Genomic DNA, 16,718 nt, shown 5'->3' with positions numbered 1-16,718 from the left:
GTTGTCATTTCTTTTCAAGACTTCAATACAAATGGGAATTCTCTGTAAATGGGAGCAGAACCGTTCCCCTGGGGTACGGCGTATCAGGGCGACCGTCCTGGGCCCCGTGCTTTGGGGGGCCCCGCGCTTCGACATCACGGTGACGGCCCTGATTGGGAGCAATTATAAATATAATAATAAATTACCCCTAAATACTTTAAATACTTGAGACGTTGCTATAATACTCTTCAATGCAAGTGGCCCAGTGAAACATTATATTGAATACTAATTATAAGTGACACATTCAACATTTTATAAAGTAGTGCGGCAGCGGCTTTGGGAGATGACCATCCAACAGCGGATTGAACGTGTTCGGTGGTGATTAAGGGGTGAATTAAATAAATACTATTCACTATGAGTGTTAAGTGGCTCCAACTGACTATAAGTGCTGTACATGTACAGCCCTTTAGACAATCCACTGCTGGATGAGGGCCTCCCCACGCTGTGTGTGTCGTATGTAATCTATGTTGAACTTCTTTCATACCCCGCGTAGCCAACCGTGAGGACAATTTGACCATACTTCACCACACTGCGTAAGTGCGGGTTGGTGAAAGCGGGTAGCATAGACGTATAAGATATATAGTACAACGGCGTATTGTGCTGCAACTCTGACAACTTTAAGCATTCTACATGTATATATGTTGTGTGTGTACGTTATCATGGTTAATTAAGCGCAAGCAAGGTGCCCTGAGAGCAGAGTTATAAAACACTTAATAAGTTATATTTCGATTTAAAGCTTTCGTGACTGCAAGGATTCATCTTCTTGGTTCTTTCGGTAAAGTCACGTAGAATTGAAATAATAAAATAATAAAAATAAAACATAATGAAATAATTCTCACGACGTTTCGGCCACAACGCAAGTAGCCGTCCTCAGGTGGAGAACAGGTCTGTCGAGGAGACAGAGTCTGAATTAATAAGTTATACATTCCAGCCGTTCTCAATCCACCAGTGGATAAAGGCCACCCCGTGCTGTGTCGGTCACGGGGCTGTTATTGATCTTACTTCACCACGATGGTCAAGCGTGGTGGGTCTGAGCCCACCCCCTCCCCCTAGGACAGATTTAGATATGACTCAACACTGATGGGTCGGGAATCCAACTCTGCTCGGCGGTGCAGTGGTTAGCAACGCGCTAACCACTGCACCACCGCCTCTACCCCCACCCCCCCTATTCTGCATACGTGCCGTGGGACATCTGAGCCAAACAATTTTTTGGACGAAGACTTCCGCACGCCGGATCCGTCGTGGGGGTGTGTGGCTGTTTGGCAACGCTTACCCCACTCTGGTTCGTGCGGATTGGCAAAGTGAGTGGTGGTGGGTGGGTGGGTGGGAGGGGGTGGTGCGCACAGAATCGGTTCGGATGATCATTGTCACCGATGACGCTCGTGACCCTGATGCGGGTATCGAACTTGGGCTGCTTGGGGTTCGTTGCTTTGCGCACTACCCCCCCACCCCACCGTGCGTTCCTCCGCTCCACCGCAAAGCTATAGACGGCGTTGGAGGAGCGTACCGAGACGTCACCCCGTGGCTGGCCTCACACACGTGTCTGATGATGAATCCACGTGGAGCCGTGCTACGCTCGCCCGGCCAGCCCCATCTATATATTGACCTCCCCCCACTGAGCTCCCAGCGGCAGTGAACGCAAGCCCTCCCCGCCACCGGGACCCCCTCTCCCTCTCTCTCTCTTCACAGTCCCTCTCTTAGAGAAAGTCGATGCACGTGCGTGCGTGCGTGTGTGAGAGTGTGGGGATAAATTCACGGCACAACCGGCGTCGCACCACGCGCACCACTCTCTAGCATCGCACCGCGGATGCTCTGTCGTTGAGATCATCGTCAACATTTACTATCGTTAACAGCCTCGTCGTTATTGTTATCACTCCCAACGATTGGCAGCAGTATCACGATCATTTGTGCCATCATCGCTGTCATCATCAGCACTGTCATTATCATCACGACCACCATCATCATCCCTCTCGCGTTTGAATGCAGCCATGTTCCGCGCCGCGCTGTACCAAAGCCCCTTGCTTCAGACCGACCTCCAGCTGCAGTCCGTGGCCGCAGCTGCAGCAGCTGCTGCTGGCTATGCGGGAGACAGCAACAGCAGCGGCGCTTCCGAGGAAGACATCGGTGACTGCAACAACCCTGGCCAAGACGACTTGAGCTGCACGGAGTCGGCGAGGCGCGCGCATCAGTGGAGCAGCACGAGCCTGCATCTGCAACACAATCATAACCATCATCATCAGCAGCAGCAGCAGCAGCATCATCATCAGCAACAGCAGCAGCAACAGCAGCAGGAGGTGATGGTGCCGTGCGGACCGCAGAGGCGAGCGGCCAATGCCCGCGAGAGGGACCGAACGCAATCCGTAAATTCCGCTTTCACGGCTCTGCGGACTCTCATCCCCACCGAGCCGGCCGACAGGAAACTCTCAAAGCTGGAGACGCTGCTGCTGGCATCAAGCTACATCGCGCACCTGGGCAACACCTTGCTGGCCGGGCAGCCTTGCGGGCAGCAGCAGCAGCACGGCGGAGGAGGAGGAGGGGGAGGCGTGCAGGTCACCCGAGCGATGCAGGGATCGACAGCATCGGCGGCAGCGACGGCGGCGAGTATCTGCGCAGGGGAGCCGCGGATTATCTGCACCTTCTGTCTGAGTGACCAGCGCCGAGTGGTGAGATGAAGCCCTCGCACGCGGTGCGGATTTCTATGAGTCGCTGTGTGCTGTCACGAGTGCCGTAATGACTAACGGGAAGAAGGGCACGGGACCGGGTTCTGATTCATATTCTTAGGTTTTTTCGGTAAAGTCACGTAGGTAAAAAATTTAAATTAATAAAATAAAAATAAAATAAAAATCACGACGTTTCGGAGGCAACACAAGCTTCCGTCTTCAGGTGGAACCGTCACAGCCACGACAGCTGTATCAAGTAAATGAGAGATTACAAGAGCTACCACTCCGTATATATAATGGTTGAAGAGGGGAAGGGCCAAGTACGGCACACTTTTTATTAATATGGTAAGGTGAGGCGTAAGACTAAGAATAAACTGCATAACAAAATACTGAGCCTTTGTTATGGAGAGGTGCGGTTTGTGACTACGACTAGCCTACATAACAAAAGTGTGAAAAAAGAAAAAACTAAACCTGGTAAAACAAAACTGGCTGTCTATCAATAACCTGTAATAGTTGTCTGTCAAATAAGATGGTCCAAATAAGTGTAGTTAAATCTTTTTTGCATGGTTAATCACATCTTTCCAATGCATTTGCCCACCGTTGATGTTGGCCGTGGTCTGGGGAATGTCGAATTCGGGTCACCGGGTTCATAGCGCACCGCGCAAAACGTTCCTTCGCGCCACCGAGTCATCCCGAATTTTTGGTGTGCGAACATTTAGTGCTTGGAGGTTTAGTAATAGGTTTTGACCCTTTCAACTGGTACAAAAACTGACACCTTTATACAAGGGATCATGTTTGCAATAACCACAACACTAGCAGTCAAAATGCAAACAAAAAGAAGCAACTCTGATAATGATAATTATATGCACTGTCCTTGAAGTTGATCCCTTGTATAAAGGTGTCAGTTTTTGTACCAGTTGAAAGGGTAAAAACCTATTACTATATTTTTCCACTGGTAAAGGAGATGTCTCATAGTGTAAATGCTTGGAGGTTGTTTGGCCATACTTCGCCACGCTGGTCACTGTGGCTTATGGGAAGTTGGGCTCAGGAGGCGTTAAGTTATCACCGATGTTAGCCGTGAACAACCCTCGTGACCGACACGGCATGGGGAGGGCGTCACCTAGCAGTGAATTGACATTGGGCTGAAAGTGAGTCGTGCTTGCAGTAGAGGCGGTGGGGCAGTGGTTACCGCACTGTGTTACGAACTCGGCGACCCGAGTTCGATTCCCCGCTACGGATAGAATCAGTGGCAAGTGATATCTGAGCAAGGTCCTGGCCGCATTGACCGACGTGGTTAAGTATGGTCAAACAGTCTAGCAACCCCACCCCAGAACCGGTGCCGCTTAAGGAGGTCTTCATCCAGCAGTCGATTGAAAAGAAGTATGCAAATTATTTGTAAATGTGTTAGTGCTCGAGGTATATGTGTTTGTGTGTTCACATGTTTTCACCTCTGTGTGCGTTTATGCTTAACTCAAAAGGTGAACCTGGAGGGCATTGCAATGGTGCACATGTTTTACGAACATTGTCTTTTACCACAAAATATACAACTCACGTTTCGAGCAATTATCCCTATTCAGATCCTTCTTGGGACTCCATAGTCAGGGCCATTACCCGATAATGTTAAGCTGTTGTTGTTTCTTTACGTTACAAGACGGGACACATCGTGTACGATTTTTAATTGAAGGTTGAGTGAACGATGCATGTGAATGCCATGTTTGTGTGTACACCTGTGTTTAAATGTTTCAATGCCACACTACTAATTGTCAGACTTTATACGTACACACATTATTATAAGGTTGCTGACCGACTTGTCTCAAACTTTATGATAAGTGTTTCATATAATTATAGTATTGTTGTTTAGTAGTTCTTGTGAATGTGTATGCAACTAACACTTCTAAGCATACACATTTCACTAATTAATACAACTGTTATCACTTGTGAACACACGTTTTTGTGAGGCGTTAGATTCGTTGTAATGAGATACATAAACCGTGTAAAGGTGCTTGAGACTCATTCGTCATTCCCGCAATCTGATTGACAGTCTGTATGTTGTCGATGGTAGAGGAACCTTTTTAAACCTATGCCTCATCACCTGCTTGCAATGATGATGAATACGATATATACACGGTCGAAACAGTATAGGGCCTACGCAAAGAGGCTTTTTGTAATCTCATACAATACATCGCTAACTAATTGTTTTATAACAGTTAAGAGGTCTGTATGTCCTATCATCATCAGCAGCAGCCATGATCAATCCACTGCTGCATGAATGCCACAATCCGTCTCGTCCCTGCACATCGCTCCATCTCCGTAGCGGTGTGACCTCAATATAACAACAATACGTTCATATAGTGAGTGGGGTTGTGTTTACGATGGACAGCCGGTAACACTTAAAATTTGGGAACTATAAAATGATCATTAGTTAATGATGTAACTTTCAATGTAGATATATATGCATCAATATACAGTACACATCGTACACCGTTAAAGCAAAACAGAAATAAATTAATTTCTCTGTCCCATCTCCCCAAAAAATAAAATGTGTGTTTAGCCTCATCGGCCTTCTAAACGTACTGTATATTAACCAGCGGCATTTGTTCTAAGTATAAAAACATGAAACATTCGACCGATTTTGACCTTCTAGGTCTCATCAGTAGTCAGGCTTCCGGAACAAATATCGCTGGTTCACCAGATTTTATTGGTCAGAGCACAATCTCTAAACTACAGGGCCCTGTCGATGCAACATACAAGCATGTGAATAGTACAATACCTACATTGTACATGCACATTTAAATATTAAAAGGGTTACGCAAAGTGTCCCGATAATTATAATTTGGCAGTCAAATCTTGACTTAAAGCTTTCGTGACTGCAGGAATTCATACTCTTTGGGTCTTTCGGTAAAGTCACGTAGATATGTTGAAAGAAAATACGTAACAAAAACTACGACGTTTCGATCGCAACACAAGCAATTGTCTTCTTTGAACCTATCTACGTGACTTTACCGAAAGACCAAAAGAACATAATTTGCCAATTTACTACATCATTTTATGCGGTTATTACAACGTTGATACATCACTGAACATATTGTCTGCTAATTTAACTTAGCTATATTCTTCACAACGACTCTAATGAATCTTTTAAGTTGTGTATCACGATGTAACTTTTTGCGCCCAACTGACAACCGGTATTGTAAGGGGTTAGGGTCAAGGCCGTAGCCATGGAGTCAACATTGGGGGGGACCAAATCTTCCAGGGGGTCTGGGGGTTCCCCCCCCCAGAAAAAAAATCTAAATTTGAAAACGAATTTCCTGCCTAAAATTTTTTAAAATTCACTAACACATAGGATGGACTTTTTATTTATTTTTTACAATAATGTCTAATAGTGTATTGTATTCCATTGTTCTGTTTTTTTAGTTTTTTACCTTTTCTTGTTTATTTGTATGTAATGGCAGAGATTAGAAATTAATAAAGTACAACCATAACCAAAATCATATAAACAGAAATCTATTTTATTGCAATATATTGGGGGGACATTTTGAGCATATTTGAATATTGGGGGGGGGGGGGTGTATGTGTGTCCCCCCCCCCAATATATATTATAATATATATTTTATAATATTTTATAATATATTATAATTACGGCCTTGGTTAGGGTCCTTGTCTATAATGACAAGCATTTCACCAGCGTTGATTCAAGCAAACCTGACTGATGAGACACTGTCGAAACCGGCCTAGAGTTTGCTTACCTTGATGCTGCTGATACTATTCACTGCTATCAGGAAGGACAATGCGGCTGATGAGTTGTTTAAGAAATACATGATTTTTTATTTACAGAGACGGAGACATACTCCGTATTTATCTTATTATTCAAATGTAACGATTATACGAACAATATAGTGTGTGTTAGTATCACAGAGCTCAACATTACATAGTTCAAATGTGCACCTGCTTAAGCGCTAAAGTTTTTAGCTTATTTCATAGGACGATACGAGGATATTCGTTCCATTTAAAAGCGCTCTTCAATGTCCCAGCATGATCATGGCAGTCGGGCTCATGACACGGTGAAGGTGCTGAGTGGTACACATGGCCACGTAACGTTTGGGAAGCCCTGTAAGAGTGTAAGGGAACCAATACGGGCTGATATAATCAACATCATCACCACCACAATATGGCAAATATCAATGTGTGCTGATATAATAATCAATTAGCAATCATCAATAATACACATTCATCTCCATCATCATTAGCGTCTTCATTAACATCACCATTATTAATAATACACATGAATTATTATCAGTAATTAAGCATGCTCAGTCATACATATTCATATTAATCATAATAATACATGACACACATCTACCATGATAATCCATCCATCATCTTCATGATCGATTATAAAAATAATTATCACACATCAATCATCGTAACACTGTACATCAACCAACATCGTTTATGAACGATTGACAATCATAAATCCGCATCATCACGTTCATATATCGATCAATAATTATCAACGTCATCATCATAACACGCAATCCAATCATCATCACGTTCATATATCGATCAATAATTATCAACGTCATCATGGTCATCATAACACGCAATCCAATCATCATCACGTTCATATATCGATCAATAATTATCAACGTCATCATGGTCATCATAACACGCAATCCAATCATCATCACGTTCATATATCGATCAATAATTATCAACGTCATCATGGTCATCATTACACGCAATTCAATCATCATCACGTTCATATATCGATCAATAATTATCAACGTCATCATGGTCATCATAACACGCAATCCAATCATCATCACGTTCATATATCGATCAATAATTATCAACGTCATCATGGTCATCATAACACGCAATCCAATCATCATCACGTTCATATATCGATCAATAATTATCAACGTCATCATGGTCATCATAACACGCAATCCAATCATCATCACGTTCATATATCGATCAATAATTATCAACGTCATCATGGTCATCATAACACGCAATCCAATCATCATCACGTTCATATATCGATCAATAATTATCAACGTCATCATGGTCATCATAACACGCAATCCAATCATCATCACGTTCATATATCGATCAATAATTATCAACGTCATCATGGTTATCATAACACGCAATCCAAGCATCATCACGTTCATATATCGATCAAAAATTATCAACGTCATCATGGTCATCATAACACGCAATCCAAGCATCATCACGTTCATATATCGATCAATAATTATCAACGTCATCATGGTCATCATAACACGCAATCCAATCATCATCACGTTCATATATCGATCAATAATTATCAACGTCATCATGGTCATCATAACACGCAATCCAATCATCATCACGTTCATATATCGATCAATAATTATCAACGTCATCATGGTCATCATAACACGCAATCCAATCATCATCACGTTCATATATCGATCAATAATTATCAACGTCATCATGGTCATCATAACACGCAATCCAATCATCATCACGTTCATATATCGATCAATAATTATCAACGTCATCATGGTCATCATAACACGCAATCCAATCATCATCACGTTCATATATCGATCAATAATTATCAACGTCATCATGGTCATCATAACACGCAATCCAATCATCATCACGTTCATATATCGATCAATAATTATCAACGTCATCATGGTCATCATAACACGCAATCCAATCATCATCACGTTCATATATCGATCAATAATTATCAACGTCATCATGGTCATCATAACACGCAATCCAATCATCATCACGTTCATATATCGATCAATAATTATCAACGTCATCATGGTCATCATAACACGCAATCCAATCATCATCACGTTCATATATCGATCAATAATTATCAACGTCATCATGGTCATCATAACACGCAATCCAATCATCATCACGTTCATATATCGATCAATAATTATCAACGTCATCATGGTCATCATAACACGCAATCCAATCATCATCACGTTCATATATCGATCAATAATTATCAACGTCATCATGGTCATCATTACACGCAATTCAATCATCATCACGTTCATATATCGATCAATAATTATCAACGTCATCATGGTCATCATAACACGCAATCCAATCATCATCACGTTCATATATCGATCAATAATTATCAACGTCATCATGGTCATCATAACACGCAATCCAATCATCATCACGTTCATATATCGATCAATAATTATCAACGTCATCATGGTCATCATAACACGCAATCCAATCATCATCACGTTCATATATCGATCAATAATTATCAACGTCATCATGGTCATCATAACACGCAATCCAATCATCATCACGTTCATATATCGATCAATAATTATCAACGTCATCATGGTCATCATAACACGCAATCCAATCATCATCACGTTCATATATCGATCAATAATTATCAACGTCATCATGGTCATCATAACACGCAATCCAATCATCATCACGTTCATATATCGATCAATAATTATCAACGTCATCATGGTCATCATAACACGCAATCCAATCATCATCACGATCAGGACAGTCGGTTGGCACAAGTGTCGACAGCTCGTTTGTCTTCACGTAACGCCAGGGGTTTACTCCCAAACAACTTCCCACAGCTGCCACCGTGACACGGGGCACCCCATTATCCCCGGGAGGGTGATGATCCAAACCCTCCCTCCCGTGCCTAACTACACTCGACCCAGATCCATTGCAATAACAATTACCCAGTTATTAATTACAGCCCCCGCCAAAGAGAGTGTGTGTGTGTGCACGTGTTTATCTCTGTGTGTATCATTCAGAAACCAGTCTATGGATTTTTTTTAAATTAGCTAATTTGTCAGACGCTGTCGCCTCGACAGACCTGGTTATCACCTGACGACGGCTGCTTGCGTTGTGGCCGAAACGTCGTGAGAATTGTTTTATTATGTTTTATTTTTATTATTTTATTACTTCCCTTCTACGTGACTTTACCGAAAGAACCAAGAAGATAGCTAATTTGTGTTTGCCTCGTCTCAGTCGGTTCTCCGTCCATTGAAATCTGAGCTCAGTCCGTAGGATGATTTACATGTGCATTTGTGTGACCTAAGGTGACCCGTGGGGGTGTGCAAGCACTGCAGTGTCAGAGGTTAGGAATATAATACTGAGCGGCCAAGAGCTGCATGCCTATAGGGATGTACATATGTTTAATACATAACACCAACGGCGAATGAAATGTATGCAGTATTATGTAAATATAACATGCATGGCGTATATAGTGTAATTCTCATTTGTTAATAAACTATTGCGTCGGTTGTGGGGGTTCCTTGACCATACTTCACCACGCTGGTCAACGCAGGTTGGTAAAGGAGGAGGCTCAGGATCTTCCCTTTGTTAATGCTACCCCCTACCCCCTCCCTTTGATGCTGCTGATCCTGCATAATGCATGGGCATAATATGACTTTGAAACCCCCCCGCCCACCTCCTACTCATTTCCCATGAATATGCTAAATTCCTCTTGATATGCACATTCTTTTGTTAAGGCGCTCTTCTTCCACCTCCAACCCAGCTTATATATAAGCTCCAAGCTTGGCAGTGTCTCATTCTTCACCTGAAGACGGCTGCTTGCGTTGTAGCCGAAACGTCGTGAGATAAATTTTATTATGTTTTATTTGTATTATTTTATTACTTCCCTTCTACGTGACTTTACCGAAAGAACCAAGAAGATCAACAGTTAGTTGTGGCCGGCAGTCAAACTCAGGTCGGCGGCATTCATGGCGCAATGCGCCAATCACTGCACCACTGAGCCTCCTATAGCGTGACATACAAAATCAAACATGCCTGGATGTACTCGTCATATTTTTCAATGTGTACTCATGCATATGGTCAAGAATAATAACGGAATGACATCCAAGGAATGGAACACGCGATACATTTAGGAGATAGAGCAATGAAATCGGCTCGTGTGTAACGCTTGGGTAGGCCTTCATCCAGCAATGGACTGACCTTGGCTGATGATGATGATGGATGTATTAATTCATATCAGTATTCTGCTTGGGGAGCGGTGGTGCAGCGGTTAAGCTCGCTGCGCGACGAACCCGGCCACCCGAGTTCGATTCCCGCCCACGGCCACGAACACCAGAGACGATTATCTGAACCGGTCCTGGGCCGCACCTAGGTCGACTCAACCTCAAACGAGTACCTGGTGCGGTGTGTGTGGAACATAGCCACTGGGGAGGAGACAAATGCGGCACTTGCCCTCGAAGTCTGTTAAGACGATGCGAGAGTTCATTGTCTTCTTTGTCATGAACATTCGGTACACTTTGTTGCGCCCGCTGCTTTGTCTTTCGTTCGCGGATCTTTCCCCTCGCTGTTTGTGAACCCCGCACAGTAACCACTATGGGCCGGGTTCATCAGGGGGCACTGACGACACGTGGGGGACACACCTTGCCGTGAGCTCCGCCGTGTACATCGTGCACAGGGCAAAGGGCAAAGCAATCGATCCAACTCTCTGTAGATCGGTGTTCTTCATTGCCATTGGCGGCCCCCTTGGTGGCCTTTAGTGCGGCCTCTGATGTGCGGGCCCCCGACAATACACGAATGTGAAAAGACCCCCCACCCCCCCATCATGCTGTCAAACCCCTGATGTCTTTTCGGTGAAAGTGGCCCCACCTCTGAAAATCGGTGAAGAACACAGCTCTGTAGGGTGTTGTGAACATTGGGTTAGTTTCAATGTTCACAGCCGCCAACATGGTCATCATCATCATCGTCGGTCGTGGACATTTGCAAGCCAGCCCTCGTGTCAGTCGTCTGGGTACTGCGGTCCCGTGCACCCTGGTTGCTGTTGCACCGCCTGCACACTCGATAGCTACGCCACTCTAACCGGTCTCCCACTGATAAGTCAACGGTGCGCATGTATTTTACGGAGTCGAGTACGGTGGTCCGGCTATAGACTGGACTCGCGTGTTTTGCGGTGCAAGACCACCCTTAGCGTAGTCTCACACCGCCACTAGACAATCTCGCATCATACACACCCCATTTTCACGGGAAATTTTATACTAACAAAACAAAAAATGATGTATTAATGACGTCTCACGGAGAACACACATTTCATGAGATGGAAGGTTTGATTTTAATGTCAAAAGCAAAAAACATGAATCTCTTTTCATTACAACACCTGTTTTAAAACAGGTAAATGCAAAATTGCTTTTATTAATTTGTCGTACAGTATAACGTTTACATAAGTACACGGGGATTGGAGCGGTGGTGCAGCGGTTGGAACACTGCAAGATTCAGATGGCGAGTGCGGTACCGTGCTACGGCTGCCATCAGTGACGAGTGAAATCTCAACGGATCTTGGCCCCTTTGCCACTTTCACCAGCCCACACTGACCAGCATGGTGAAGTATGGTCAAGCAACCCCCAAGACCGAAAATAATTGGAAAGGCCACCGTCTTCCAGTGCATTGAGAAAGGGGGGGGGGGGGGGGGGCTGTCATTTAATAATATAATTGTTTCGTAAGTGTATTGGTATCTGGGTCCTTCATTATAATGAAGATTGCGAGGAAATATGTTTTTCGTGTTTGTAGTATTCCTGTGTACATTTACAAGCTCTTTTAAAACGCGAATTAACTCGCCGTATGTCAACAACAGCGATGTATTTTGCTTTTGCCATGTGATTGCTCTTCGTGCGTGTGGCGCGGTGCGTTTGGGTCAGATCGCTTGAGCATCTGCGCTGAACTGATTGACACCGAGTTTTGTACAAGTCTTCCTTGCCAAAGGACAATTTGAAGGCCTCACTCTGAAACAATGGCATAGGAACGACAACCGATAGCACAAGAGCCAAAACGCACGTCCACGCCTTTGGTGACACAACTGCAGCCGTCGTAAAGTGTCTTTGTGTCTGTTGCATGTGTGTGTTTGTGGGTTTCTTGGCAGGGCAGGGATGCTCCTAGAAAAGGCTGCAGCCAGCGATGACCTGGACGGACGCTACCTTTCTCGGAAACCCACAGCAGTTTGCGGACGCTCGCGAATAGAGAGGAAGGTATAAAATGTTGACGCAACGGACTCCCGTGACACATGGTACCTCACCGCGGGTGATCGCGAACGCGCGTGCATCTTTGTCACCACCAAAGCGGCGTAGCTGCCGAGTGCGCAGGCGGTGCAATTGCACCGGCGCCCCGTGGGCTTGACGGGGCCCAAATTCGGAGATACGAAGAAGGAAAAATGCGGACGCGTACGTGGAGGGCCCCATTTCACTGCTTGCGCCAGGGCCCGTGCCAACCACGCTACACGCGCTACTGGGTGACCCCTAACGGTGCATGGGGTCAAGTGATCCTCCTGCCGTGGACATTTGAACCTCCGTCTGTTGGAGCCGGCACTAAGAGCCCTTCTACAGTGAACGACACTTCCTGGAGGACCTCTGACGTGCGTGAGAAACCTGCCCTGCGTACCATCGCAGACTGACGAAGTACAACAACAACAAAAACCCTGCAACGCATTTTGGCCAAGCGCTGGAACAAAGTGTGCCCGTGCACGGACGCGGATTTTTTCCTTAGTCTTCTGATTTATTTGCTGTTCCATTGTCGCCAGCAACAACTTTCCCCCGGCTTCAGCCGGTGGCGGTTATCCCGATGATCAGCTGGCTGATTTATAGGTCGCGAGGTTTTTAAGTGCTTCATGTTACCTGACGTGGAGCGATGATTGACGTCGCCGTTCAATCGTGTTGTTTTGAATGCGTTGGTTCTGGTATTGCAATGTTGTCGTGCCTGACTTGCCTCTGCAATAAAATGTACAAGTCCTGTTTTTTAGTACAAGAAGCGCTGCCACCAGCCAGGGAACACTTGCCCGAGTGTGCGAGTGGGCCTTAAAACGCCAGGTGCTCGGACCGTTTCACAGTAAACATTAAGAAACAAACTTGTCTGGGATTTTTGGCCCAACACTTTATGTTTGAGGTTTTATTAGGTTTGAGTGAAGTGGTTTACGAACAGATGGGTCACATATGCCCCTGAAGAGGCGGGACCTGTCATCATGGGGTGCCAGCTAATATATTGCGCACCGTCGATTCCCACATCATCATAAAAGTAAAAACTACCTTTTGGCGATAATGTAATCGTACACTCGGTTTAACTCCTCCTCCCTCATTCCGATGTCACAGAGTAGATCGAAGTTCACAGGTGTGCGGTTTGTCATCGCCTGCTTTGTTAAAGCAATACTAACAATACACGTGTCTTTTCGTACAGCTGAGTCGAGAAGCTTACTGCCGAGATAACTTGCAAACAGCTTAATTGGACTAACGTTTACCAATAATAAAAAAACTAACGGAATTGATGGAAAGGTGGCTGAAAGTATGGAAAAGGAGAAGGAATTAATAAAAAAAAAGATTTGGGGCGAGGGGGGGATAACAACTAGCCTCTCTTTCTGTGGAAATTTAAATACCCTTGGACCAAAGTTTAAGCTGAAAACGTTTAGTCTCCCTTGGTGATTGGGAAAAGAAAAAAAAGAGTTATGGCCCTGCTACCAAATCATCACAGCCCATTACAGCCCGGAGCAGTGCTCTTTGTCGAAAGAATTCAAGCTGAAAACAACACGAATCTCAAACTGCTGCTGGGAATCCAAACTGCGCAGTGATAAATTGTGAGGGTTCTGGGAACAGAGGGATCCGGAAAGGCTCTGCCAGTGTGGCCAAGTATCGGACTCAGTGGCACACTGTAACATAAGTTTTCCATCTTGGGCCAAATTTTGAGAGATAAAAAAAATGAAGAGATGTCCTCAAGTGTGCTGTTAATATCTTTCCTGGCTTTACAGAACATTATTATTTTTATTTGGTTAAAAAGGGTCCCTTTGGCAATATAGTTGAGGCAAATATCTTTAGCGAGCAGTCTCGCAATGGGATTTGAACTCGTTGCTTTATGTTCACGAGAAAAACGGTTTGCTTACACAGGAATTCCAAAACCTTCACCACCCGAACATTGGTCTACCTTTCCACGTTCACCGATCTTTTCCAGCGAAATTGCCGAAGGTCGTCGCAATCCCAACATCTGACAGGTGGTAAACGTGGGGGAAAGAATGTGAAGCTCGTTGAGTTGGAGAAGCACCGTGAAAATTCATCCTGGCGTAGAAAACTAAAGTAAATTGTGCACAGGTTGCACAACTCGATTATATAAAGTGATTAAGCATTCATTAAAATATATTGTGAACTCAGCCAGGCCCCCATAGTTCTTCTTATGGGATAACACAATTACATTATTTACAACAACAACAACAAAAATCCGCTTGCAACTACTTAAAACGTAACAAAAATGGATTATGATCAATTCAGTTTGTCAAATTCTTAGGTTTATTCGGTAAAGACACGTAGGTAAATTTTTTATTAATAAAAGTAAAATAAAAATAAAATAAAAATCATGACGTGATTTCTATTTTATTAATTTTAACTTTTTTACTTTTATTAATTTTAATTTTATTTTTTTTACCTACGTGACTTTACCGAAAAAAACCTAAGAATATGAATCATTGCAGTCACGAAAGCTTCAAATCTAGAATAAATTTGTCAAAGTTGATTGACAGAAATGCATGCAATCATTTCAGTGCAACACTTTAGTTTGCCTCGAATAGTTGACTTTGGAATGTCCGCGCATTTATTTGCGTGCGATGCCCTAAACCTACCCAGCGCGTCACTTCATTTCAACACGACCTCGACCGCCAACGCGGGGCTCGACGCTTTAAAATGACCCGCTTCGTCTTGCTTTTAGCGCCCGTCCCACCAAAGTCAAATGCCCTTTCCAGCGCTCACAGCTCGCTCGCTGCGAGATTTTCGCACAGCGCAGGGGGCCTTCGTCGAGCACGGTCGGTCTCCGCATCGTGGCTCACCGCCACGTGGCCAGCTTGAACAACCCTTGACCTGCCGACTTTGGGTGCCGAAGTCGATGCGGGAGTCGTTCCACGTGGTCCGCCCCGCGACTGCTGCCCCCCCCCCCCCCCCCCGTGGAGAGCTGTCCCGCTCGTCTTGAGGCCCACGCTGATCTCAGCACACACCGGCATCGTCACCGTCGCCGTCGTCGCTGCCGCGTCTCCTCTGGCGTGGTCGCGACCCCAGTTCCATTGACGCTCACGGGCCAACACCGGTGACGATTCTCTGAACCGGTCCCGGGCCTCCTCTAGGTCGACTCAGCTTCCCTCGAATGAGTACCTGGTGACATGTGTTAACATCGCCACTTGGGAGACAATTTTGACTGCGAGTCCTACGAATTGCGGTTTGGCAGGAAATATAAATGATCCACTAACTTTTTTTTCTATCACTGCAATCATCTTATCTCGATTAATTGGGTACTCGAGGGGAATATTTTTCACCTGGCATCAACACTGAGTTTCTAATGTTAGTTCAACGCTCAGTCACTTATTTTGCTGCTCGGGCCTCTTGCAGTGACTTAGAAGGGCCAGTTGCAGTAACAGAAGAGACTTGGGTGTGTGTGTGTGTGTGGTTGCCCACCAAAGGTATTTGAAAGTCCTCAATCAGCCCCTCAGCAAGGGAAATACTATTCAGCCAATGTTTAAACATTACAATGTAGCCACGGTATACAGCAAGACAAACACACAGATTCCGGGTGAGAGAAAATACATCCAGGCAATGCGGAAGGTCACAATCAACTATTGGCAGCAGACTTTACAACACCGGGAGAGCAATCCGTAGTGTGCCGATGTTGGTCAGTCGCAAACGCACAGCAGCCCTCGGGAACGACGCCTTCCTCCACACTTTCTCGGGCCACGGGGGTTATTTGACCATTCACCACGCTGGTCGTGTTCAGGTTGGTGGTGAAGGGGGCTGGAGGGGGGGGGGGGGCGCCCAGGACCGGTTCGGATATCACTCGGCACCGCCGTTAGCCGTGGCTCGGGATTGAACTGGGGTCAGCAGGTTCATAGTGCAGTGTGTGAATCATTGCGCCACCACGACTCCCCCTTGACATCTGGTCACGAGATTACATTTTTGGAACGTGTCTTTGACGAAGGGTTATTCGCTCTGT

The 16,718-nt window shown here is 44.9% G+C and overlaps 1 protein-coding gene across 1 annotated transcript; it reads left to right on the top strand.

Annotated features, from left to right (window-relative positions):
* Positions 1-1,678: 1,678 nt before the first annotated feature.
* Positions 1,679-15,671, top strand: LOC133340473 (basic helix-loop-helix transcription factor scleraxis-like). The gene is made up of 2 exons (XM_061548748.1): positions 1,679-2,702; positions 12,634-15,671. The coding sequence occupies exons 1-2, from the start codon at positions 2,028-2,030 to the stop codon at positions 12,670-12,672; spliced, it is 714 nt and encodes a 237-aa protein (XP_061404732.1). The 5' UTR covers positions 1,679-2,027; the 3' UTR covers positions 12,673-15,671.
* Positions 15,672-16,718: the final 1,047 nt, after the last annotated feature.

This window comes from Lethenteron reissneri, chromosome 9 (genome assembly GCF_015708825.2).
Source record: "Lethenteron reissneri isolate LAM-NWPU_2019-01 chromosome 9, ASM1570882v1, whole genome shotgun sequence".
In the NCBI taxonomy this organism is placed as follows: domain Eukaryota; kingdom Metazoa; phylum Chordata; class Hyperoartia; order Petromyzontiformes; family Petromyzontidae; genus Lethenteron; species Lethenteron reissneri.
This window is presented reverse-complemented; position numbering and strand designations above follow the sequence as displayed.